Source organism: Melopsittacus undulatus, chromosome Z, assembly GCF_012275295.1.
Source record: "Melopsittacus undulatus isolate bMelUnd1 chromosome Z, bMelUnd1.mat.Z, whole genome shotgun sequence".
NCBI classification, from domain to species: Eukaryota; Metazoa; Chordata; class Aves; order Psittaciformes; family Psittaculidae; genus Melopsittacus; species Melopsittacus undulatus.
The window spans coordinates 36,317,371-36,329,549 of NC_047557.1; the positions used below are offsets into that span (position 1 = coordinate 36,317,371).

At 36.8% G+C, this 12,179-nt stretch overlaps 1 protein-coding gene across 1 annotated transcript in view; it reads left to right on the top strand.

Moving 5' to 3' along the window:
* The window catches only part of FOCAD (focadhesin), a 99,349-nt gene that overhangs the window by 25,694 nt on the left and 61,476 nt on the right, over positions 1-12,179 (top strand). The window contains exons 9-12 of the mRNA XM_005154972.4: positions 269-475; positions 923-1,010; positions 1,741-1,943; positions 3,037-3,294. Coding sequence (XP_005155029.2) covers positions 269-475; positions 923-1,010; positions 1,741-1,943; positions 3,037-3,294 — 756 coding nt within the window. The remainder of the gene's footprint in view (positions 1-268; positions 476-922; positions 1,011-1,740; positions 1,944-3,036; positions 3,295-12,179) is intronic.

Genomic DNA, 12,179 nt, shown 5'->3' on the forward strand with positions numbered 1-12,179 from the left:
TTTACTTCAGAATATTAAATAGCAGTTCATCTATTGCTTCTTCCGGGAGTTGAATAAGAGATTCCTGGGTTTAGTTTATAAAGTGTTTCTTCAAGGCTTTGGTAATACTTGCAGTGCTAATATTATTGCAGAGCTAATAGAACTAATTCTATACTTGGGAAATTCTCTGTGGATAGGGAAGGGGAGGTAAGCCAGAATATGTTTTGGTTTTGTTTTGTTGTTGTTTTTCATTTATTTATTTATTTATTTATTAACTGCCTTTCTACAGCATAAAGACTTAGTCCAAGTTACAGAAGCCTCAGTTTTTCTGCAAGAGCTATTCCTCAGTCTACTGCGTTTTTCTGTGTTTTGGAAAGTTCAGTTATCTGAGTTTTGTCTGCAACTCTTATGCTTCTGTGAAGTGTGCTTAAATGTAATGGGAGAATGCTCATCTTTGATCTCCTTAATAGAGGACAACTTTGAGCTCTTAAAAGAGGTAAGAGTTCAGGGGGAAAAATGCGTAGTTGTATTAAATTCAGAGAATGTAATTTTTAATACAGTAGTGGCATTGATATGTGACATGCATCTGCAAGTGACCGGTGTTGTTTGAAAAGTTTCTAACTCATTTTTTCCTTGGCTGAAGACTTTCAGAAGTTGAAAGCTTAACTGGTTCTGTACATATCAGTTAACTGTTTAGTATGGGAGTTGATTTAAACTGAGCTAAAATGGTTTGAACGAAGTAACAAATTAAAATGTTGTAGTTACTCACTTAAAATATGATTTTTGCACTATTTGTATTCTTTATTACATGTGTTATGTCCGTGTGCACTCACTATGATTCATGAGCAAACTCCTTAGAGAGTTTTGCTTGCTGCTCATTTGTGCTATTTAATCGCACTGAAAAAACAAGGCGATTTGAACCACTTCTGTTTTTTCCTTGCAGGCATTTCCAGTGGAACAGGGTATAATTGGGCTAGCACTTCTACTGCTGCAAACCCCAAAAAGTCAGCAAAAGTCTCTTCTGAGTCTAGGTAAAGCTCTTCTTGTCAAAGAGGAATCTATATTCTTAAGATTGTCTGTTGTTTCTTCACATTTATGTCTATACAAAAAACTTTATTCCCCTGAAGTTGGATTGGGTGATTGGGTTTTTTTTTTCATTTGTTCTTTTTTGTTTTGTTTTTTTTTTTTTTTTTTTTTAATAAGCAGGGTTTTCCCTGAGTTTAAAAAGCAACATTTCATGTAATGGCAATAAAAATAAATTTTCCTGCTACACTAACTTTTTTTATGAATGTTACTCTATTTTAAGCTCCCTGCTGTCTTGGAGCTTATCTGCTTTGGTTTTGAGTCAACAATAGGGTATTCTCAGCTGAGACTGATGCATGCTGAATGGTTTCTTTTGACAGATCTTAAGAGAGAAGGCCTGGCAGTCATGGCAATGTTTGGCTGAGCTTTTGATTTAACCGTTTTGATTAGTGGAGTTATTCCAGTAAAAGCAAAGGACTGTGCTGTGTTCCATTGTTGTATTTCTTGCTGCCATCAGGTACTTTGTTATAAACAACAGAAATGTACGGTCTCTAAACGGAATTGGAATTTCATAAAAAAATCTTTTGCACTTCAGGTCTAGTATGCACATAGTATAATTGTTACTTTGCTTGACCAGTGTGTTTCATAGAAATGTTTGTGTCATGTGTCAAAGTACAAATATTGTTAGTTCTTTCTTCCATGCATGATCTTTGTTTTTCCCCACCTTTTCCTAAATAGCCTGCAAGCTCCTTTCCTCTTCAGAAACCCAGAGCATCTCAACCACAGCCTTCACTTTGGTGATGCCTGTGCTACAGATCTTAACCTCTACAACAGTTGGGGACTGCCTATCAGAGGATGATTCTGGAATTACAAGGCAGCAGCTGGCTGTAAACCTTTTGGAACTGATACAGGAGGAAGGTGTGAAGAATAAAAAAGAATTGGTAAAGTTACAGGGTTTTTTTCTTCTTTTGGGGCAGGTAGGAGGACTGATTCAACAGGATTGGCATTCTAGATTGCTGATTTTTTTTCACATATGGTGGTTGTAATGCGTAAGTAATGGAATAAGTCAGTTTTAATGCTTCTTAAGAGGTCATCTGAAGTACAGTGGTGTTCTAACTTCCATTAAACAAAACAAATTTACATTGCTGAACAGTGAAATTCTGTGATTTTATGGAGAGCAGCCTTTCCTACTCAAAATCTCTTTTTTCCCTGGTAATTTATAGCCGAGTAGGCCCTGTGCTATTGGACTCCGAATTTCATTTTTAATGTTTGTTTGGAGATGCCTTTTCAACTAATATCTTAATCATGATTTTGATACGAACATTCTTCATCTGATTACTGCCTGCCAACTACTTTCTTGATAATTGAAAGGCATTTCTGAAAATAGTGCATTTTCTAAGAAAACAAAAAATTACTAGTAAAGAAATGTTTTTTTCTCGGGTTAAAATTTATTGTTTTAATTAAAAACTTTGATCTTCTCTGTTAATGTGCAGGAGCTTTGTAATATGCATACTTTTATATATATAGAAATCTGAGGAGGATTTCTCACTGGTATTTAACTACTTTCCTCCTTATCATGTTACCTTTTCTGGCTGCATTTGTAGAACATGTTGTTCTGAGCAGTGAAACAGTTTACCTAAAACTGAGTTGTTTCATTAAGTACTATAAAAAGTTAGAAGAATTTCCTTAGAATAACGTAGGAACGGGAGCTGCCAATGTACTGCAGTCTTACTGTGTCCATTTTAGTGAGGAAGTAGCACTGCAGTTACCAGCAGGAACAGGAATGATGGATGCTGAATGAAGGGGGAGCTCCTGCATGGGGAATTAGCAACCCATTCAATCATCCTTAGTATGGTAATTCATATAAATAATTTTAAAGAAATGTATTGCAAATTATTCTTTACATTTATTGTAATAGGACTCTAAAAAAAGGATTTGTTTTCGATAACAGAACTGAATTAGTTACATTTTTTTAGTTTGATCTTTCATTGTGCCTTTGTTGTTTGAGAATTTTTTGTTTCACTTTCTTCTCAGGTATCCTGTAAACTCCTTTACCCCATAACCAGCTCTTACAGCTCATTGTTTACAACCTGGAAGATGATAGAGCTCATGAAAGAGAAGTCTGCAGTTACTAACTGGTTATCTTCAGTTAAATCACTGTTACCTGTCACCACTCAAGTCCCTGCCCATGTTTTTCTTCTGCTGGCTTATCTGTTGGTCCAAAAAGATGGAGACAGTCTTCGTGATGTACTCCAGGCTACTACAGAAATAGTCAAAGCTGATTGTTCTCAGGTAAAAACCCTTACTCTATTTCTGTTACAGGGATTGGGATGGATTGTGCAGCCTGAGAGACACAACTCTGCCACAGCTTCATGACCTCAGGTCTGACAAGTAGTAAAACTGTGCCTGTACACCCAGTAGGTGTATCACATGCAGCACATGTGTACACCACATACCTGTGCTTGTATGTATATAATGCACACAGAGCACTCACAAGAACACAAAACAGCACCAGAGGTCCTATCCTGCTTCACTTTCTGGCTGAGAAGGATGGGGGTCGACTAGTGAGAATATATGTGCAATGTACGGATATGTATGATAGATATGATATGGAGCTTTCCAGCAACGGGGAATGCACAGTTAGTGTGAGCAGTAGGTGGCTTCTGATTCCGCTCTCACCAGTTGCTGGCATCTGGACGTACAAACCTCAGAGGTCATAGCTCTGCTGCAGTTGCTGGTGCAGACTGTCCCACTCATCCTGCAGACACACACAAATGCACCCCTACACACATCTCCTGACCCTAGGAGCACCACTGCTCTCTGGGACTCCCCTCACCCCTAAGTAGACACATCCACTGTGGTCTCACCTTCAGATATACACATACACATGCACACGTGTGTTCCCCATGCTGGCTGGAACTCTACATCAAAATATATATTATGTCTCAGTTTTAGAGTATTTTTTAATTGTTTAGGCTTAGGAAAAAAAGACTGGATTATTTGTTAATATTATCTAGTAACTATGAAAATACATCATGATGAAGTGGAAAAGAGGCTACTAAACTATTTCTGACTTTTGGTGACGTCTTAAATTATTCTCTGTGTTCTTTTGTGGTTATTGGAAGGTTGCGAAGTCCCTTGTGATATCTGTGTACTTCTTAAAAATATGTACATAGTCTATGCTTCAGTACTGAATTCAGGCTAGAATTATGCATCATGCTTATGCTTATCCACATGGAAAGATAAATGGCACTATTTAGAAACAATAATAGTGCATGAGATATTATACACAAACAGTCACATCTTCTTTGAAAAATTAAACAGAATATAGGTAAGGGGGAAGTGTTACTTCAAATTTCAGATGTGCCATAAAGACAGGCTTTATTTGCTTCATTTTTTTCTGTCTCAAAGAGTTACCATATTCTGCAACACAATGGTTGGATAGAGCTTACAGTGCATGCACTTGATGACTTGTAGTGATGAGCACTCTAACTCTGATCCAGGGAACCAGTTTAGGATGTGCTTCCTGTTGAATACATACTGAAATGCTGGGCTAAACTAGACATGTTATACAGTGCTTTTGGAGATAACTGTATTTCTTAAGCCAGAGAAGATTTTAAACCAAATGACAGATTCATCTGTTGTGGGTTGCCTGCTGTTAACTTTTTAAGTTTCTAAACTTTTTCAGGATGGTCTTTTGTTGTTTTCTTGTATGGGTGTGTTTTATAATGAACTCAAATTGGTAAGAGTTTTGGGAGTATGTGATTTCTTTTAAATAGTTTTGTCAATTTGACAGAATTTTGCATTTTCTTTGTCTTTCAAGTATTGTATTCAATGCTTTTGTGTTGTAATTAGGCTTGTAGGGATTAGTAATATTTCTTCAAAATCTCTTTCTGTAAGTCAACGCTCAGAAGAAGTATGAGTAGTCTGACAGGTTCACTAAATAGCCTGTAACCAGACCCTGCAAGGGAATTAGTTATCATCTAGGAAAAGGGTAAGTAAGTTACCAATACGTGTTGCAACATCTGCAGTAAACATACCTCTGCTACATCCTATGAAACTTTTCTTCAGTTCTCATCCATACTGCTGCAAATAAGGCAGTTTCCTTCTTGTTATGAACTTAGCTAGTGGTGTAAAAAGCGCTAAGGTATCTCCAGGTTTTCATCGCAACTTTCCTGGTTTTGTGTATAGACTGTAACTTGGTTTGATATATTAGGGCTTTGAGTTGTATGGTGAATCAGTTGTATGATAAATATTACAGAAAGAGGAGAGGCATGATGCTTTGTTTATTAGCTGTTTGATGTAGTTTGTTCAAAATACAATTTGATAGTAATTCAGAAGAGAAATAAATTACAGGCAAAAAAAAATCACTGAAGAATGACACCTTAGCAGAGTGGCCTGGACTCTATATAGAATCAATCTCTTCTGATCTCCCTTGGAGTAATCTGGAATAACTTCACCGACTTTACATGAAAAGTGTTAGAAACAAATTTAAATGCAAGTCATCAGAGGTACAGAAGCTTTAGACATGCAAAAGAAGAATTTATCCTGAACTTCTTGGTATTTAGCATGACATGAGTGGATTTACATCCTTTGTTCTACCTGTTTGAAGGCAAAGCTTTTATTCACCAGTGCAGTAAGAAAGATTGATGGGAGCAGCCTCTTGAGCTAACTGTGGTGCTCTGACTATTTCAGAATTAAGAATCCTTTGAGACTGGTGAAAAAGTCCTTCCTGGCTTTGGGAAAAATGGCTCATGCCCAAATGAAGAGAGAATGTGGAGTTCAAGCTGTATCTTGTTTTGTCTTTCCCTGATGATTAGCAGAAAGCCATGTGAATTAGAAACTGTTGTTTAAAATGACAATCAGTTGATAATCATCTAACTGCTCACACTTCATTTGCTAACAGGGACTGTAAATGGTTAGCTTTTAGTTTTTTAAACTACTGTGGGTACTAAGATTAATCTCTGCAAAATATATAGAGTATTCTCATGTCTTTTTAATAGTGTAACATGAAGCAATCAGTATAATTAGTAACACAGCAGAAGTTCAGCTGGGTAATATTTGGAAATTTGGCATGAAAAGAATACTCTGCTTATTTGGGATATTTCCCTTCTTAGTCTTTACATGCACCCAAGGACACCTAAATATTCTCTGGTTAGCAATATCTTAACACATTGCTGTCTTTTGAATTACATTTTTTTTATTCCAGAAGACCTTAACACTTTAAAACTGGGACTTACCGTCTGGCTCAATTAATCTTGGGATCACCTGGCATCTGTCTTGACTCAGAAAAATTATTTTAGTTCTCAGTCTGCTAAATGGGCCCACAGAGATTATTACACTGTGACACAGCCCTGCACTGAAAAATTATCATGTTGTTTCCTGAAGGTGCAGTGCTCTCTCTAAGGCATGAGGAGTTACCTCTGGTCTCAGTCTTGCCATTGCAATAGTTAGTACAGGGGGAGAAAACATTGAAACTCTTGGATGGGGGAAATAACCTATTTAATAAACTCAGTGGGCAGTATGATGGCAGCAACCACTAGCATACTGATGGCAAAGTTATACTTCAGGAGTTGCATTATTTGGTTCTGTCTTTTATTCAGTTCTACATAAGTAAATGATGCTTTATAAAAGATGGGTAAGGGGTAAAACTGTGATCAGAATATCCTTTAAGAAAGTGAAAAGCTCATCACAGCAAATTTTTAAAATGTTTTGAGTCTTCAGTTTCATAGGGCACTTTTTGAAGGATGCAGTGGGAAGGTAGTGTGCAGTATATTAATTAGAATGCTGTTCTGAAGAAGAAGAAAGAGATTGGGCGTGGAAAGAAGAGAACAGAAAATGGCTGTTAAGTTAATTTTTAAATGGTCACCTGTTAACTTGAATCTCTTCCTTTGGTGTTAGTAGCACATGAGTACTCAGTTTAAACCTGGGTGTTTGTAATGGAAGGATGATGGTCTAACCAAATGAATACAGATATATTCAGAGTTCCATGTTTTTGATTCATGTTCAAATCAAAGTAAACTCTTGGGTTAGCAGAATCTCAGCACTTAGCCTTGCAAAATGTAAGTAAAATGTCTGAAGGGCAAAATGAAGAAGTGTCAACTTTGCAATCAAACTGTAGACTGCTTGTACGACATCGGTACATATAGAAGTACTGGGATATCGTGGTGTGGGGTCATAGCATAAAAAGAATCCTGTATTGCTTTTTTTCTTCTTTCTTTTTTTTCTTTAAAGTGATGAAGTTAATCAGTAATTCTGCTATTAGTGAAATTCTGTTGCTGTGTGGTTCAGATGGTTAGTGGCTCTAGCTTTGGGTGGTGAATTGAAAATTGAATAAAAGGGTGATTGCCATGCAAAATCTGTGCTGGGGAATTGTGTTTCAAAACAAGACAGGGTCAGAAGAGAATGTGCATTGAGAATGCTGTCGTCATTGCTTTCATGTCTATTACAACTCTGTGGTGGTGGGTCACAAACAGTATCTCCCATTTCCGCACTGAACGTTGTTCATGTAAAGAGTCTTTTTTTTCTGCAGAAAATTAATGGAGCATTTTAAAAACCTTTCTAGGTTTAAAAATAATTACTGTAATTGATTTTGCAGACATTGTTCTGGCTATGCTTTATTTTTGTGTTTTCTTACCCTTTCCATTAAGGGAACCTACAGAGGACTCTGTGTATGTATCTCCTCCTTCCCCATTGAGTAAAAGCGTTTTTATGGTGCAAGGTTAATGATTGTATTGGACACGTTTTTAGCTGAGGCATTTTGGAGTAATGATCTGAAACACTATAGAAGAAAATCAAAAAATCTTTTTAAAAGGCTGAGGAATAAAGAATAGTACATGGCCTTTTAGTCTGTCTTAAATCACTGAGAGGCTGCTCTGACACATGATGTTCATAAAACACTTAATACAGTTTTTCTAATAGGATGAATTTTCTTGTTGTGCAAAAACTGTTATTACACTATGTGAAACCAGCTGTGCTGCAAGGGGAAGAAATTAAATCATCTGACTGAGAGGTCACTAGTGAATAGTAGCACAAGGTCTATTACCATTATTAAAGGATTATGAGCCTCTAGAGGACATCCGGTCTTTTATGGTCTTTCAACTGCTGGAATGAAATATTTTAGTGGTAAATGACACCCTTCTGGGAAATCCATCTAAAGATACATTTTGTGCTCTTTGGGAGTGTGTTTGAAAACAAAACAAAACAAAATGTAAAATGCATTTTTATTTGTGTGGAAAACATGTTTTTATGTTGAGCTGGATTTGGCTTGCTCAGGTGGAGTCTGATGATATTGTCCCATGTCTGATTATTTGTACTGTAGAGAGTAGCAGTAGGGAAATAATCACATTATAGTCAGATCTTCATGGTTGAAACTTCCTGGTTAGGATCCTGCCGCAGTACATGAAACCTTTGAAAATCTAGCTTCTGTTCTCTAGAAAGTGCTTCTAATTTTTGAAAACAGTTTATTTTATAACTTTTATAAACAGAAAGTGAACTTCACTTGTGCACCCTTTTGAAAAACTGGTTCCTTCATTTGTGTGAATTGATAATTCCCTCTAGCTCATTGGAGCAAGAAATGCTAAGAGTACTGAATGCTTTTGAAAACCTGCTCATGTCACTGCCTTGCCTACTGGGAAACTAGATTGTTGCTACCTGTCTTGCAGAACTCAGCCTAACATTTCCCAGAAATAAAACCTGGAACTTTGTAGTGACATTTGTTTCCTGCCTTTTGGTTGGCTTTTTGTGGGGGGCCTGGAATGATCTTTTAGTGTTAAAATTGACCCAAATAACAAGTATGTTCACACCATGTTCCACTACATCCTTCAGAAAGTGCCCTATGGAACTGAAGAATCAAAATACTTTGAAAGTTTGCTGTGATGAGCTTTTCACTTTCTTAAAGGATATTCTGATCACTGTTTTACCACTTGCTTTGCCCATCTATTATAATGCACCATTTATTTATGTAGGACTGAATAAAAGACAGAAGCAAGATAACCATGCAAGCAAGGAAAATATGGTGGGAATAATGTGAAGTGATAGCCAACATGTAGAGTTTAAAATTATGTGTTAATACGTATTTAATTATTTGACCTCACTGACACATCCTCTGGGAGTGTAGGGGATGCAGAAGGCAGTGTTGCTAGGCAGCATGCCTCTTCCACCTCTGGAGCTGCTTCCTACCTACTGGGAGCAAATGAGTCATCATGTCTGCATTTTGGAGCTGTTGAGCCATTGATGAAGATTTAGCATAAATTTAATGCTGAAATTAGTCCCAGCATTGTTTATCCATTACTTGAAGCAGATGGAGAGAACAGCACCTTTGCTGTACTAGAACATTTTGGTCTTCCTCCTTACCTTAAAATGTGAATTTAAAGGTCAAACCAAGTACACTTTGAAAGACAATACCTTTAAGGAAATATATAACTAAGCATGTGCTTAGTCTTTTACTGAGAATTTTGTAAATCAACTTTAGTATTTGTTTCCTAGATTTTAGTGTAAAAGTCATCGTAGAATTTTCACCAAATTTGTGATTGGAAAATTAGTGCCAACACAGGAGTTGGAATAAACTTACCATCACAGCTGATAAAGGCTAGGCTTGAGCTGACTGACTTTAAAGGGTTTGGATGCTTCTATAACTAAGGTTTAGGAATATAATTTATTTTGATTATATTTTATTTTGACTGTCACTCAGTCTAGTTGCGGCATGTATAGTCCAATGTAGCTACAACTGAGAATACAGGGAGTAGCCTGTTGAATAGAGAACTGGCTTATGATCAAATGGAGTTGCATAAGACCCTGTCTCTGGCAAAAGGAAGAGTCACTGTGGGGGGAGATCTGAAGGAACAAACTCAGGTAATGAGTTTGATTACTGTAACAACATACCTGATGTCTCTACTGATGTTTTATGTAGCCTATTTGTCCAGGGAAGGATAAACTGACGACAGCATTTATCAGGGATGGGTATAGTTTAAAGAATTAACAAAATGTTCATACCATCTAAGCTGAGAATATTTCAACCATGCTGCTGCATACAAAACTGTCTGGAAAATATTATTAGAAGACATTTGTTCACTGTTCACGCATTGTTTTAACACTTTTATGGAGAACTTATGCATCTCAACAGAGGAACATGAATGACCTCCCTAATGATTTTGGGATTCTAAAATGGTGACGCAGGTTGCTGTGTTAGTGTTAATGATTACCCCCACCCCTAGAGATGTGGAATGTCTGTTGCTTAGTCACCCTGCAATTGCCACCCTGCAATTCACCTTGTGTTATTCATAGATTTAGGTAACAGCAAATCAAGTGATACTTTTTTCCTTGACACTCAAGGTAGAACAGGTGCTTCTGTCTACCAAGTCTTCTAGCTTCAAGGGGATTTTTCTTTTCTTCCTATGTTATTTGGTTTCTGCTCAAGCTTCCCTTTCCCTAAGGCTTGATTTAACCATGCCTGGCTTTGAGGATATTTAGCTTTTGGTACTCAAGTCTTCAATTCAATTCTATTTAATCAGGAAATTAATTCTGCTTTTCATCCTGTGTAGTAAATGAACATAGTTTTCTTACAGTCATTGCTGTTTTCGTTTTGGCATGGGTAAATAGGGGACTACCAACTCTATTGTGCATAGGTTAGTCTAAACAAATCATTGCAATTGGGGGATTGGAAGGAAAGGTAAGTCAGGAAATTAAATCTCAAGTTTTGGGTGAATGTTTCATTTTTCTGTTTTTCAGTGTTCAGTTTGGAATAAACATGTAGGAGAGCAAGTCTTGTGTGGAAAGCGCTCCTAAGTGTGAGAGGCTGCTCAGATGAATACTACCTTAAAATCTCAGGCATATTTATTGATTTTTGCTTTGAAAGGTTTGCAGTAAAGCCAGTCGTCTGTCTGGGGAGGTTATGAAGTGATGATTGCCTCTGCAGATGGTAGACAGCAACCTTGAAAAACGGGGATGGAGACTAGTCAGTTAGTCAAAAATGTGGGGAATAAGTAGAATAAACAAGTTTATTCTACTTAAGAATGTCAAGAAGTATTTGCAAAACCAGGGAAAAAAAAAAAGAATTATAGATATTTCCTTAGGTATTAAATACAGATTCCAGAACAAGGGTTTTAAGTCTCTGGATGTCCAAATTTGTGTTGTTCAGCTGTAGAGATAGTGATGTCTTGTAGAACAAACAGTATTTTCTTTTTGTCTGTAACTTGGAACCAGTAATTACAGAAAGAAGCAAAATCCCAGAGCTCTTGAATTTTTATTCATTATTCTTGCTCTGTAGTTTCTGTATTCTGAAGCAGGCTTATGTACCCTGAAATGTTATTATTTGAAGACATCTGCTCATGTAAAAATGCATGTTGAGAGACTGCTATAGCGGAGTTTCCCGTTATTTTTTTTTAACGGCTGCATTTTGAAACCACTTACATATATATTAAAGGGGCAGCTTTACCAGGGTGGGTTTTCAGAGGTGTAGGAATGTGAATTAAAGATTGGATCCAATCCTGTAAATGTTGGGTTTGAGAGTTTCTTAGTCTTTTAGCCCTGCCCAGTATGTGTAGAATTTAGTACATGTTTGTACTCCTGCTTTAAGCCTCCAGTCTTGGCCTTACTCAATGAGTTTTCTAAAGTTACAGTAATTTGAGGTTAAAGAGGAAAAAGCCTCTTCCAGGGGTGACTCACTTCAGAAGTAAACACTAGAAATGAAATGGAGAACTCTGTACCCTGTTCACAAAAGGAAAATAATCTTCTGAAAGCCAGAAGACTCAAAAATAATTTTGTCTGTTTTCTACTGCTGAATACCTAATTTCCTAATTAGCTATTCTGTTCTTGGGAATGACATTTATCTTTTCACACAAGTTTTATCTGTGGAAGACTAAGCCATGTGGCTAAGTGAAAATCATCAGTACTGTATAAAGGCAGAATGTAAAGCAGTACTATGTAATTAATCATAAGTATCCATGAAATCAAGTAGGGGGAAAAGCAAAGCCAGCCTGAGTAGTTTTAATTTTAGAGGGTAGTGACGTGAATATGCCCAAGTAAAAACTGAAGGCCTGCAGGTATGAAAATACTGAAAATCTGGTCTAAATAAAGGGGGAATGGATGAATATCTCCCGTCCTTTTTTGTCACTTCAGGGACTGCTTTCTGGGAGTTTTGTACCATATATTAAAGACTGCAGTAAATTATATATTAT